Source organism: Hydra vulgaris, chromosome 03 (genome assembly GCF_038396675.1).
Source record: "Hydra vulgaris chromosome 03, alternate assembly HydraT2T_AEP".
Taxonomy (NCBI): domain Eukaryota; kingdom Metazoa; phylum Cnidaria; class Hydrozoa; order Anthoathecata; family Hydridae; genus Hydra; species Hydra vulgaris.
Window position 1 is genome coordinate 51,725,969 of NC_088922.1, and position 15,818 is coordinate 51,741,786.

Sequence of the window (15,818 nt, forward strand, 5' to 3'; positions counted from 1 at the left end):
GTCAGGAATGGCAGGCAATAACATATATGTAAAAATATATATAAGTGTATAGCTTATTACCCATGTAAGTCAGTTTATACCGAAAAATAAAGCCAGCACAGAATATAAACTTTTTGTTAAAAAATGTTGAATAAGTTGATGGTTTTATTTGTTTATTCTTTAAAATCTTCTCACATGATGCAATTTCTACATGGATGTCTTTTTTTAATTAAAAAATTTAATTTAACATGTGATTAAATAAAAAATTTACTCGATTAGTGTGTAATATTATGATGTATAATGCAAACAAATAGCTTTGAGCAAGAGAAAAAAAGTGCAACATAAGTTTGAAAAACTATATTTTAACTTTAGGAGTTTCCAAATCATTAAATAAGTTAAACAATAAATTTTATTAAAGGTTTACTCTCTCACTTGGTAATATAGTACTCATCAAAATTTTAATATTTGATCACACTGTTTATATATGTGTTATAAAAAAAATATTTGTGTATATATATATATATATATATATATATATATATATATATATATATATATACATATATATATATATATATATATATATATATATATATATATATATATATATATATATATATATATATATATATATATATATACAGCTTCTAACTGGTCTAGAAATTTCTACATATATATTTAGTTTTAAGGCAAACCTTTTAAACTATAAAAAATTTAAAATTCTTTGATCATCTTTAGGTACAAAAATATATTTATGAATGTGTTTAAATATTCATTATTTAAATCAAACCGTATTTTTATTCATTCTCTCTTCTTCTTGTAAAACATTCAACATTTGTGCCATATGGTAGGGGATTATTGTGCTTTCAACGGAAATTTTGTTATCTATGATAATACAAAAAATATTTAAAAAATATAATAATCACGCAGTAAGTATAAACTAAAAAAAAAATAATTTATTCCTGATACAATTAATTTTTTGTTTTATAAAAATATATTTTATTATACATTTATGTCAATACTTTTTAAATATTTCTATGATTTGTAGAAAATTATAGTTATATGACAGGGAGCAACAAATATGCTACTACAACCTTCTATTTTCTAGTAATAGGAAATGGATTAAACTGAACAAAATTTTTAGTATTTTTATTACGTAAACTTCTTCTATTAGGTTGCTGCAAAAATAATCTCGTTTTTCATATTTTATATTTTTGGATGAATTTTTGAATAAATTTATTATTGGCAGATGTCATGCTATATGTTATTTAAAAGCGCGTTTTTCGCTTGATCTAGTTATCGTATTGGTTTTGTTTTATAATAATTTAGTCATTTTTTACAGGACGTCAAATCTATCATGGACAAGAGACAAATTCGCACGATTTTTCTGTTTCAGTTCAAGATGGGCCGAAAAGCTGCCGAGACAGCTTATCAGCGATATCAACACTGCATTTGGCCCAGAAACCACTAACGAACGTATGGCACAGTGGTGGTTCAAAAAATTCCGCAGCGGTGAGGAGAGCCTTGAAGATGAAGAGGGTCGCAGACGCCCGTCTGAGATTGATGACGATCAATTGAGAGCCTTAATCGAAGCCGACCCGCGCAAAACCATACGAGAGGTTGCAGAAGAACTCAACGTTCATAACTCAACAGTTGATCGCCACTTGAAGCAAATAGGAAAGTCAAAAAAGCTTAGCAAATGGGTGCCGCACGAACTGAACGAAAATCAAAAAAATCGTCGTTTTGAGGTATCGTCTGCTCTTCTTCTGCGCAACAAAAACGATCCGTTTCTCGACCGGATCGTGACGTGTGATGAGAAATGGATCCTCTACGACAACCGACGACGTTCCGTGCAGTGGTTGGACCGCGATGAGGCCCCACAGCACTTCCCGAAGCCGAATCTCCACCAAAAGAAGGTTATGGTGACTGTTTGGTGGTCTGCAGCCGGTCTCATCCATCACAGCTTCCTGAATCCTGGCGAGACGATTACGGCAGAGATGTACTGCCAGCAAATCGACGAAATGCATCAAAAGCTCCGATGTATGTGCCCGAGATTGGTCAATATGAAGGGACCAATTCTCCTCCACGACAACGCCCGGCCGCACGTTGCACAACCGACCCTGCATAAGTTGAACGCATTGGGCTACGAAACTCTGCCTCATCCACCATACTCACCGGACCTCTCACCCACCGACTACCACTTTTTCAAGCATCTCGACAACTTCCTCCACGAGAAATGCTTCAAAAGCCGAGACGATGTCAAAACGACCTTTGATGACTTCATCGCTTCCAGGACTTCGGAATTTTACGCTACCGGCATAAATAAACTTGTTTCTCGTTGGCAAAAATGTGTTGATTGTAATGGTTCTTATTTCGATTAATAAAGTTTATTCTATGCTGAGTTATGTTTGTTCAAAGTTAACGGTTGAAAAACGAGATTATTTTTGCAGCAACCTAATAAAATAAAACAAACTTAAAATTCTTTTAAAAGAAAGTTTTAAAAGTTATTTTTAAAAAAAATTGTAAAAATATAAAATTATTCCCTAACACATAAAACTATACCAATACAATAGAAACTAAAAACTACTACTGCAAGTAGAGACTTTAAATTTATATCCTTTTTATTCTCACATAAAACAACTGAATATTGGTCATGACTATAAAAATAAAGCCACACAAATTATTAGTAGCAAATTCACTATATTAAATTCCTTAACTTTTCCCTAATTTTTTTTAAAAATCAGATGAATTTCCCTGACCATTTTTAACATGCAATGGTGTTTATAAAAAGTTTAAAATTACTATGTACTATAATGGAAATACTAAAATTGCTATGAATGACGAAACTTATAAAACTTAGTTAATAGTTAAGTTGAATATTAGAATGGAACTTTTAGTATGGATCTTATTATTTAGGATGACTATGAATGAACACTAAGAGAAACATAAGTTTCAGAAAAACATAAGTTTCAGATGATCTTCAAGAAAAACTAAAAACTATGCACATGAAATATTTTCAAATCATCTTTCACTAACACAAAAATTAATTGAAATATCTATGTAAATATGAAGTTGCGTGAAAGCACAAACATCCTTCAACACCTTACGCAATAGTTGAACCAAAATTGAGAATACTTTGAGTCATTTATTATCACTATTTGTAACTGCACCTTTGCTAATCCAACAATATCTTCAAATAAAAATATAACAAAACATAGGTTAGAAACATTAAAAAAATATTTTGAGCATCGATAGCCAGACTAACCTTTTAAATTGTGCATGATCTAGTTCTTTCAATTAAAAACATTATCAACTGAAAATGCAGAGGTTTAAAAAGATATTTTTTAAACAAGCTGAAACAGAAACTGACGCATTGTCTGTTTAGAGAGGTCATTGTGAAAAGTAATTTTCTAGTTAAACTTGTTATCCATTAAACACAAAGAACTTTTAAGCAATTTTTTATTAAGCAAAAAATAATTAAAGCTTTTTAAGTATTTGCATAAATATCAACATAAATAGTATTTCATATTAAGAAAGAAAATGTCAAAAAGTAAAACTTGTTAAATTAGTTTCTATCTTTTCCTCCAATAGCAACAATGTTCCCTGTAACCTAGCAACATCTTTCATTTTCTCCTCACTTTTCCTTTTTAAAGCATTTGCTTTGCTGACCAAATATATATTGTTTTATTTTTCAGCTTGATACATACTTAGGACAAACTCTTTTTCTAGCATAAATAAAGATTTTGTAAGGAGACCCATTTGAGATTTTGGCTCTTCAATTTCAGACAAAACAATGGCTTTCGGATCTAATATTGCAGTTTTTTATTCTTTGACTTCTTTTCCTCAAGCATAAGTTGGTATTTTTGAAGTGCAGATTTAATGGCAGCTTTCATTTCTGATGTCGTCTGGACAGTGTGGGGGTTGAAGTTGTTGATAAGTATGAAGTCACGCACAAGGCGCTGCCCAACAATACTATCTGTTAATATATTGTCAGTAACAGCATCCTTTTTGACACTAAACTGTTCAAACTGATGCCTGTCCATGACTCAGAGTCAAAACCAACTTAATGACATACTGTTTTATGTCAGAAGTAAAAACCATCGAAGTGTTTATTCTTTTGATCATAGCTAATGAAAACATCCAGTGATTCATTGCAAATTCTGATGAAATAAACTTTGAGAACTGGTTAATAATTTTGTCAGAATAAAAAGCAGTTAATATTCAAAGTGAGATGATGCAGCTATGTTTTCATTTGATTCCAACTTTTTTTTTGGTGTGATCTGAGCATAAAAATTTGGTAGCAAACAAGTACTCATGTTAACATCCACGGAATCAAGCGGACATCTTTTAAATAACTTTTCAGCAGCTGAAATCAAAATATGTATTTATTGAATTTTAAATTCTTTACTATCCTTCAAAATAACTGTATCATTCTTTCTGAGCTTTGACAATGATAACTCAGCAGCAATCCCAATATCATTTTTCACTGGGTTTCAAACAGATCTCTTTATTTTGCAGATCAATTTTGGTAAGTTTTGAGCAAGCCTCAATAGTTTCAGATTTAATGAACATTCTAAGAATACTCATAACCAACTGTACAAGATCACCATTCAGAAATGGTTCAAATATGCTTTCCAGGAAAATAAAGAACTGGAATGTTACAAGGGTAAGTTCTATTTGAACAGCATTTATAACAAACTTACTTGATTTGCCAGATGCTGTTTACTTTTAGGCAGAGCCTCCCAATAAAAAACAATTTTTATAATAGATGGCCAAATACTAATTAATCTATCTGCTACTTTTTTGTCTTCAACCCATTTGGTTGTGCAAAATGAAAACGGGAACACAGAACCTTCGGTGATACTGATAAAGTCATTTCATCTGGCAGGAGAATTGGGAAATAAGATAGAGCAGCTTTTGAACATCTTTTTAATTTCCCTATCAGTTGGTTCTACTCCTGTTTCCTGTACAACTTATATGTCAATAAGTTTAGATAGTTTGTGCTCTTCAGGTTTGCTTTGAATGCCTCTGTGAAATTGTTTAACCGTATGAAAGAATGTCTCTGTGAAATTAATATATATATATATATATATATATATATATATATATATATATATATATATATATATATATATATATATATATATATATATATATAAAAGGAAACAAAATTGTAACGAAATATCAAGTTTATAAAATTTTTATACAACTATTTTATTCATTTTTTTCAGAGTCGTTGTTTTTTTAGAACAATTTAACAACAATTGAAAGTTTTGATATGCAATTTATTCACGATTTTTATCAGTCAAGAAACTAATTTGCTATGTACGCTAGAACTATAAGAAATTTTATTAATTTTTTTTCTTATGCTTATTCGTTTATTACATTTATTCATTTATTTAATTTTGCCTTTCTCAATCCCTAACTCAAATAGTCAACTTTCCAACTCGCTTTCCTGACAAACCGAATCATCTACCTTCTCTACTCGACTTATGTCTTGTTTCTGATCCTAGTCAGCGCTCAGTTTCTCCACATTCACCCTTAGGTTCTTCTGATCACAGTTTGATCTCTCTAAAACTAATATCTCATTCTTCATCATCAAATGAATCCCCCTATTATCGAACCTCTTACAACTACAGTAAAGCTGACTAGGATTCTTTCCGTGATTTTCTTTGTGATGGCCCTTGGGTAGAAATCTTTCGTCTTCCTGTCGACAAATGTGCTTCTTACATAACTTCGTGGATTCAGGCTGGCATGGAATCTTTTATTCCCTCTCGACGATTCCAGATCAAGACTCACTCTCCTCCATGATTTTCCTCACACTGTGCTGCTGCGATTGCCAATCGAAACCGTTACTTCCATACTTATCAGCAAAACAATTCTCCAGAAAACAGACGTCTGTTTATTACTGCTAGAAACAATTGTAAAAAGGTTTTGTCTAATGCCAAAACACATTATTCTCAGGTCATGAAATCTCGTATCTCATCTCAAAAATTAGGCTCTCGTGACTTCTGGAGAATCTTTAATAATATCAATAATAAGGGCAAATCTATAATTCCACCTCTCTTGTATGGTTCAGCCGAATTGTTTGCTAAATATTTTTCATCAATATCATCTCTTGATTCCACTAGTTGCGTTCTACCTGATATTGCCAACAAAGAGGTTGATCCATTGCTTGACATTCATATCACTCCAGCATCTGTATCTAAAGTGATTTCCTGCCTAGACTCTTCTACAGCTTGTGGCCTGGACAACATACCAGTTATTGTCTTGCAGAAGTGTTCTCCGGAGCTGTCGTCTATACTCTCAAAACTATTCAACAAGTGCTGTTTCATATTCAGAGTCTTGTTTTCCAGCCTGCTAGAAAGCGGCATCTGTTAGCCCTATCTTCAAAAATTCTGGAGAGCGATCTGATTCGTCTAACTACCGTCCCATAAGTCTTCTTCCTATCATAAGCAAGGTTTTTGAATCTTTAATTAACAAACCCCTAACCTCTCATCTTGAACCTAATAACTTATTTTCTGATCATAAGCACGGATTGTGATCTTCTCGTTCTAGAGCTGATTTGCTAACAGTAATAACTGACAGGTTTTATCGTGCATTAGATGAAGGTGGAAAAGTTAAGGCCATCGCTCTTGACATTTCAAAAGCTTTTGATAAAGTTTGGCATACTGGTCTTCTCCATAAGCTTTCTTCTTATGGTGTATCCGGCAACATCTTTAAGATCATTGAATCCTTCCTTTCCAATCGTAGCATAAAAGTTGTCCTCAATGGACAACACTCTTCTTCTTATTCTGTAACTTCAGGGGTTCCTCAAGGTTCTATCCTTGGCCCTATACTCTTTTTAATTTACATTAACGACCTTCGAGATATTCTCACATCTAAGGTGGCATTGTTTGCTGATGATACTACCATTTATTCTAGTCGTGATAAGAAGCCAACACCCTCTGATTGCTTGGAGGGGGCATTTGAGCTTGAAAAGGATCTCACTTCTGCTACAGCATGGGGCTCACAGTGGCTGGTGAACTTTAATTCAGATAAAACTCAATTTTTTTCAGCCATTCGTTATCGCAATAATTTAGATCTTCCTATATTTATGAACAGTGATGTACTCGATGAGTCACCTACTCTTCACCTTCTAGGATTTACTCTTACTTCTAATCTTTCTTGGAAACCATATATCAAATCAGTTGCAAAATTAGCATCTGCTAAGGTTGCATCTCTTTATCGAGCTCGTCACTTTCTTACTTCAGATTCTATTCTCTATCTCTATAAATCTCAAATCCGGCCTTGTATGGAATACTGTTGCCATATCTGGGGCGGATCTTCTAATGATGCCTTTTCTCTTTTAGACAAGGTGCAAAAATGCATTGTAAACATAGTTGGACCTGCACTTGCAGCCAACCTCCAACCAATATCACATCGTCGTAATGTTGCTTCTCTTTCTCTTTTCTACAAATACTATAATAGGCACTGCTCTAAAGAGCTAGCGCCTCTTGCGCCATCTACTATAATTCATTCTCGTGTTACTCGTCATTCAATTAAGTGTCATCCTTTTTCTGTGACTGTTCCTAAGTGCTCCAAAAACACTTATTTGTCTAGTTTTTTTCCTCGAACATTAGTTCTTTGGAATTCACTTCCTTCATCTTGCTTTCCTAATTCATATAATTTGCAATCTTTTAAGTCGCCCGTCAATCGTTATCTTGCTCTACAATCTTCATCTTTTCTCTTTCAGCAACTTCCAACTTTAATTAGTGGCTGCTTGCAGCCTTGTTGGAAGCAAAGATGTTAAATATATATATATATATATATATATATATATATATATATATATATATATATATATATATATATGTATATATATATATATATATATATATATATATATATATATATATATATATATATATATATATAAGACCGGAATTTTTTTTTTATTAATGATAGACTGCCTGCCCCAACCAAACCCTCAGTCGATGTAGCAGCACTTTCTTGCGGGTCAGGCTATTTGTCAGTTGATGTAGTAGCACTCCCTTGCGAGTCAGGCTATTTGTCAGTCGATGTAGCAGCACTCCCTTGCGAGTCAGGCTATTTGTCAGTCGATGTAGCAGCACTCCCTTGCAAGTCAGGCTATAAGATAGTTGATGTAGCAACACTCCGCGCATGATTTACAGTAAAAAAAAATAAAAATAAAAACATTTTATTAAAAAAAATAAAAATAAAAACATTTTATTAAAAAAAAAAAATTAATAAAAACATTGTTTATATTGTTAAAAACATTCAGAATGTTTTAAAAACATTCAGAATGTCTTTAATAACATTCTGGTCAATTAAATTTGCGTTTTTGTGGTTTTTTTATAAAACGATTAATTTGTAATTAAATTAATGGTTTTGACTTTCGTCCAACACGCAAATGTTGGACGAAAGTCAAAAGTAATTAAAAGTGACGTATATGTTGGCGTAAGAATCACTTTTTTCCTTCCGTGCTTCCCAAACGCAACAAACTATAGAACTATATATGTATATATATATAAATATATATATATATATACATATATATATATATATATATATATAGAGAGAGAGAGAGAGAGAGAGAGAGAGAGAGAGAGAGATTGTTGCATTTGGGAGTACAGAAGGAAAAAAATGATTTTTACGCCAACAAATTTGTCACTTTTCATTACTTTTGACTTTTGTCCAACATTTGCGTGTTGTCAGAAAGTTAAAACCATTAATTTAATTAGAAATTATTTGTTTTTTAAAAAAACCGCAAAAACGCAAACTTAATTGACCAGAGTGTTTTTAAAACATTCTGAATATTTTTAATAATATAAACAATGTTTTTATTTTTATTTTTTTAATATGTTTTTATTAGAAATTATTCGTTTTTTAAAAAAACCGCAAAAACGCAAATTTAATTGACCAGAATGTTTTTAAAACATTCTGAATATTTTTAATAACATAAACAATGTTTTTATTTTTATTTTTTTAATATGTTTTTATTATTATTTTTTTGATAAGATTTTTTTTTTTTTAGTTTTTTTGAATAAATTGTTTTTATTTTTATTATTGTTACTGTAAACCAAGCAAGAAGTGTTGCTACATCGACTATCTTAAAGCCTGACTTGCAACAAAGTGCTGCTACATCGACTGACAAATAGCCTGACTCACAACGGAATGTTGCTTCATCAACTATCTTGTAGCCTGACCCACAAGGAGTGCTGCTACATCGACTAAGAGTTTGGTTGGGGCAGGCATACTATCAAGTAATCAAAACAAAAAAATCCAGTCTTACATTTTAATTTTCATTTTTTGTCAACAAAATACGGGAAATCTTTCTGACAACCAGTTAGGGGCTATATACATATATATATATATATATATATATATATATATATATATATATATATATATATATATATATATATATATATATATATATATATATGTCTTCTCCATTTGAAAACTAATGCCAGTGCACAGAAAAGCACTGGCAGGATGGTTATTTTTAAGTTAGCCAGCACAATTTAAAAATTTCATTTTGTCTGCTATTCAAAATATAATAAAAATAGCGAAAAGAATGCTTTGAATAAATACTAGATAAATAAATTTTAAAAAAAAGCTGGTAAAAAAAAGGCATTTTTTATAAAAATTGAATAAATGAACAAAATAGTTTTGTTGCAATTTAAAACAAAGCGCTTCTATTTTTTTTGACAAGCGCTTTTTTATGAGCCAATGTTTTTGTGGGCGTTTTGGCAAGCGCGAAAAGACTTAAGGGCAAAAGCGCTGGCTAAACGAAGAAGACTGATATATATATATATATATATATATATATATATATATATATATATATAAATATATATATATATTTATATTTATATATATATATATATATATATATATATATATATTTATATTTATATTTATATATATATATATTACATTATATTATATTATATTATATTTATATATTATATTTATATATATACATAATATGATCTAACAACACTAATTAAATATCATAAAAATGCACTTTATACAATAGGAAATTTTACTAAAAAAAGTTTAATAAGTTAACTTTATAGTTTTATTTATATATTTTAACAAATTTATTTTTGATAATATTAAAAAAATGCTCAATTTAAAACATTAGAGTTCACTTAAGATAATAAATGAATATCGGCAAATATTATGATGCAGAAAATATAAATACATTTAATTTCTATTCATTAACTTTTTCATCAAAATAATAGAAATAAAGGTAAAATATTAAAACCTACTATCAGTGTCAACCAAATACTGTGTAATGCATTTCCAATGATACTTAAACTGTTCTAATATACTCACTTCAGGTGACAACTAAAACAGAATAAAAATCTTTACTAAAAAATACCATCTATACTATATAAAAACATAAAGAGCAGTGTGTTAAAAATATTGTTTTTAAACAATGTTTCAAGTTAAAGTTACAATTGTATTTGTTAATTTAAAAAGAAAAATACAAAAAAAAAACTAAATAAGAGGTTAAAACTAGTCTTAATACCCATAAAACAAAATCAATTGGTACACTTGTGTACATTTTGAGAGTACATTCATATGATATGATCAGATTTAAATTTTTATTTGGCTTTTGGCTTTAAAATTATTGCTTCCCAAAACAATCTTCTTTCAGTTAATATTTTTGCAAACTTAGCCATGCATAAAATATCATTAATGGCGTCAAACTAAAATAGCTATATGTATAGTCTTCAGTACATAAATCAACAGAGAATTCGGGTTGAGACAATCTAGATGTAAAGGATCTTTATAAAAACTATAAAAAATGTTTTTTTCACAACTTCTCCTTTTTTTTTCTTTGTCTGTAAAACTCTGTTAAGATTCATAACTCTGTTATGAATCATGAATTATTATGACTTTATGTCTCTCTTGAGAAATCTTGTTTTAAGAACCAATGAAAGTTGCATACAATTTTTTTTATTTATAAATTGTATAAGTATGCATTTTTTACAATAAAAATTATTATTTTTAAACTTTATATAAAAATCATCAGTTAATACATTCAAAACGATAAAAAAATCTGTTGAAAAAAATCAGTAATGTTTTTGAAATTGTTAGAATTAAATAACTTATAAAAATTTGAATTTTTATATTGCTAAAGTGTTAAAATTAAATTGTTTGAATGTTGCCGCTGAACAGTGGTGTAAATGTGGATACTGTAAAATTATATCACTTGAAAAAGAATGTCTTTATTGTGTAGTATATTGTGAAATAAAGGCAATAAATATCTCTATTTATTGCCTTTATTTCAACACAATAAAGGTATTATAAATTAAGTAATTTTATTTTTAATATAAACTAATGTTTGCTAAGCGTACATTGCTTATTTTATAAAATAAAATAATGTTGCTTTACAAATCAAATTTCATTAAATATATTCTCACATGACTAAATAAGAATTTTGAGACCATTTGTACCTGATGAAAATTTTAGCAAATAAATGCTGTTAATTAAACTTTTATACAGTTAAATAACACAAAATAACTTTTTTAACACAATCTTAATAAGGATAATAATCCTTTAGTAACAATAAATATAACACAAAACTAATTTATAGCAATAGACAAGCTTAAAATGTCTGAAAAATTTATTTATATACATATATATATATATATATATATATATATATATATATATATATATATATATATATATATTATATATATATATATATATATATATTTATATATATATATATATATATATATATATATATATATATATATATATATATATATATATATATATATATATATATATATATATATATATATATATATATATATATATATAATGGGGTGCCATATATTTAGAAATCTGAATGCGAGGAGATGTTTATCATTCATCAACATACAACAAAGAGTTTTATATACAAAAAAGAAAAGATAAATGGTTACAAAGCAAATATATGATCAGCAGTATTTAAAAGAAAAACAATTTCAAAAATGGACAGTGTGGGATTGGAACCTTGCATTTTCTTCAAAGTTTTAAAAGCTAAAATATGGATAGTATTTTGAAGAGTAAGAAGCTATTTAAAGACTTTTAAATGCCTAGCATTTTCGCAATGAATTTTTAGTTTCACAAGGGATTTGGAACTGAAACCATCACAGAAAATGATAAGATTTATGCAGTCAGAATCATATGTAATTTGTGCTTTCTTTATAGAAATACTATTTATTGAAATCCAATGGAAAATCACAAAAAAAGTCATGTGAGCGCCCATGAGCATAAACAACAGTTTTTGTTGCTTAGTAACGCATTATTAAGCGTTGTAAACGAGAACTAGCATGAACAAAAAAAAGGAAACTATAACAATAAAAATGTTACTGTTTTATTAATATAATGTTAATTGTTCTAAAAAAGTGTTTTTAGGCTGCTTTTTTTACAATAACGCTTTCAATAACAAAATGTAAATAATTTAATTTTTGTTTTTTATAATATAATATTTATTTTGTAATGGTATTGAATATTCTGTTGAAAAACTTTTAAAATAGTATTGAATATTCTGTCGAACTAAATGTTATCATTTTAAATAAAATATTCAATGCTAGTTTAAATATTTTATTTTATTTTTACTTTATAAACTAAAGATATAATTGTTTACACATATTAGGATAAAAAATTGAAAAATGCTTGTTTATATCTTGCTTATATCTGAGATATGAATGTTTAAAGCTCAAGGTTACCAAAATTAGGTAATTTACATTAAATAGAAATAAAAAGCATTCTATATTTTTAATTAACTGAAAAAAATGTAGCAAATTTGTGAACATAAACAGTCAAAGTCGTTATGTGTTAAAGTAACTAAAAAGTTGTTACTTTTTAACTTTTTACTGTTACATCACTTTTTTTATCTTACGCGACACTTTTAACACTTTTAAAAACACAACTAGTAAACGTATTACCGTCAATTTCAATATCATATTAACCATTAATTTTGTGATGGTTAAGAGATGGTAAATTATTTTGAGTGAAATTTAAAACAGCATTTCATTAAGGCATACTAAAATTTGGAAAGGAAAACATATTTATAGTACATTTTTTAAAAATTACTATACTATGCATAATGCTTTGTAAATTATTATAAATTATAAATATATTAAATACATAAATTATTAGGTTTAAATTGATTTTTTGACATAAGATCCAATTGCATTGCTTAATTTGTATATTTTATTTTGTATATTTTATTTATAATGGTTTTTTAATTTCTTGATTTAAAAATATATGGCTGATGATTGCCACCAGGCTTGAAACTCTGAGTACCAAGAAAAAGTTATATTTTTTCCAATTTAATATTTACTAAATATATCAGATCTATTTTATAAAACATTTGTTTTTATAATATTGATCATTGTTAAATGAACAAGATTTTTTTTTTGTAAATTATTATACAAAAAACATTATACAAAAAAACATATATATATCAAACCTTCCAGGAAGTGCATGTGGTCGCATGCCTTGTTTGTCCACGCTTAAATAATTTTTTTAGACAACTTGACCACGTTTTTATATAGTAAACATTTTAAGAATTCCCGGCAAAATAAAGCTATAAGAAACTAGAGAATAAAACAGCAATACTCAAAGAAAAGAATCAAAGACTATACGAAACTGAAAATTTAAATAAAATAAGCTAAAAAAATTGAATATCAAAAAAAAAATTGTTGTCAAAAAAATAATATACCTAATATCTTTTTGTTTTTTTATTTTTAGGGTGTTAGTTATTTTCCACTACCAAAATTTACACAAATCGAGGATAAAAGCAGATAAGAATAATATAATGAATATAATAAAAATAAAAATATTTTTTGATATACAATTTTTTTGCAATTTTTTTTTAACAAGTTTTTCATGTAAAAAAATGAAACGATGCTCCAAATTCTTGTGGGCTAGTGCATTGTTAATTTACTGAACATTTTTAACAAAATTTTTAGGAGCCTATTTAAAACTTTTATTTAAGTTTTTAAATACATTTTTTTAAACAGAACAATCATTATGTTCTCTATCTCTAGTAACTCGTATTAACATTGGAAATTGGGCAACATAAAAGAAACAAATTCAGACAAGCATTAAATGTGGTAAATACATTTATTAAAGAAACTATGTTATTTTTTAATTTAACTTATTTTGTCATTACAAAATTTATTTATCAAATAATAATTTTTACAAATAAATAACAACTTATTTTCTTATTTTCCTTTTATGTAAGTATTGAGAAAAACGTCAAATATAGCAAAAACATTTTTAAAAGCCAAAAGAAAAATAAGCATAATAAATGAATAAACATAAGATAAAAAATTAACAAAATTTCTTATAGTTCTAGCGTAAATAGCAAATTAGTTTCTTAATTATATGGACTGATAAAAATTGTGAATAAATTACATATAAAAACTTTCAATTGTTGTTAAATTGTTATAAAAGATAATGTTTTTTTCAACAATGACTCTAAAAGAAAGAATACAAAAGTTGTATTTAAAAAAAAAAAATTTATGTTACTTTTTTAAATTATTTAACTAAACTTGATATTTTATTACAATTTTGTTTCCTTTATTTAAAACTGTTGTTTTTTTTTAGTAGATAAGTTTAGTTTTTTGCCGTGAATTATTGAAACGCTTTATAAGTTAAAAGATGTGAACTTCCATGTTCACCTAATAAAATATATAGAAATATTATGTTTACTATAGTTTCCACTTTTTATTGTGTGTTTAACAGCACCAATATGATATTTTCAAGAGGAATTTACCAAGCATCTTTAAGATATTTAAAAACTTATTAACTTGAATAAAAATTATTGGAAAAATAAAATTCCATTATTTGACATAAATCTCTTTAATTAGACTTTCGTCTGTAAATAAAGATATGTACACCAACGTTTATTTAAAAAAAAACAATTTTTTGTGCCCTGGGATAGTTAAAAAATAGTTCGCAGACGCGATTATTTCAAGATTATCGTAATTATTTTGTCTTCTAGTATATAGGGTGCTTTTTTCAGCAACGATATTTGAGACAAGCAAAGGAATAAAACAGATGTGTATGAAATTTTTAAAAATCTATTTGTAAAATATATTTATATATTATTAATGTAAATAATTTTTTTATATGAAATACTATTTTCACAATAAAACCGTTTGTAATAATTTTTTGATAGCTTCTGTACTTATTTTGGTTTAAACTCTAATCTGAATATTTTTTTCAATGATCGACTTTTATTACATTGCAATAAAGCATTTGAGAAACTTAGTAGCAGTTTAATTGTAGTTATGGAATCAATTAAGTTAAAAATTGCATTTTACGTTTACTTTGTTTTTTTTAAGCAAATTTTTTAAAAGCGCCAATTATCAAAACTTGCAAAGAGCCGTATTAAATGATAATAATAATATATGTATATTAATTAGTATTATTGCAGTAATTTAAAAAAGTTAATGTCTTTAAAAAACAAAAACATATGACGTCAAATTCACATTAGGCTAATGCCTTAAGCATTTTTTATTTAAAATGAGGCCTGAAAATTATATATGTGTATATATATATATATATATATATATATATATATATATATATATATATATATATATATAATATATATATATATATATATATATATATATATATATATATATATATTATGTTAGTGTGTTCTACAAATAGAGTGCTCAATGTTCTTAAAGAACAGAGCAATAATAAATTAGTAAAAAAACACTTATCTAATTTTTAGTTGTATTCAACAGCATGTCTCACCATCAGTAGGTTCATCAGGGAGCCTGATGCTTCCAAATGATCTT

At 27.4% G+C, this 15,818-nt stretch overlaps 1 protein-coding gene across 1 annotated transcript in view; it reads right to left on the reverse strand.

The window, feature by feature from the left end:
• LOC100213224 (FHF complex subunit HOOK interacting protein 2A) overlaps positions 1–15,818 on the reverse strand; it is a 47,528-nt gene that overhangs the window by 28,553 nt on the left and 3,157 nt on the right. Inside the window, exons 2-3 of the mRNA XM_065793611.1 lie at positions 10,260–10,338; positions 770–864 (exon numbers count right to left, since the gene is read on the reverse strand). Coding sequence (XP_065649683.1) covers positions 770–864; positions 10,260–10,338 — 174 coding nt within the window. The remainder of the gene's footprint in view (positions 1–769; positions 865–10,259; positions 10,339–15,818) is intronic.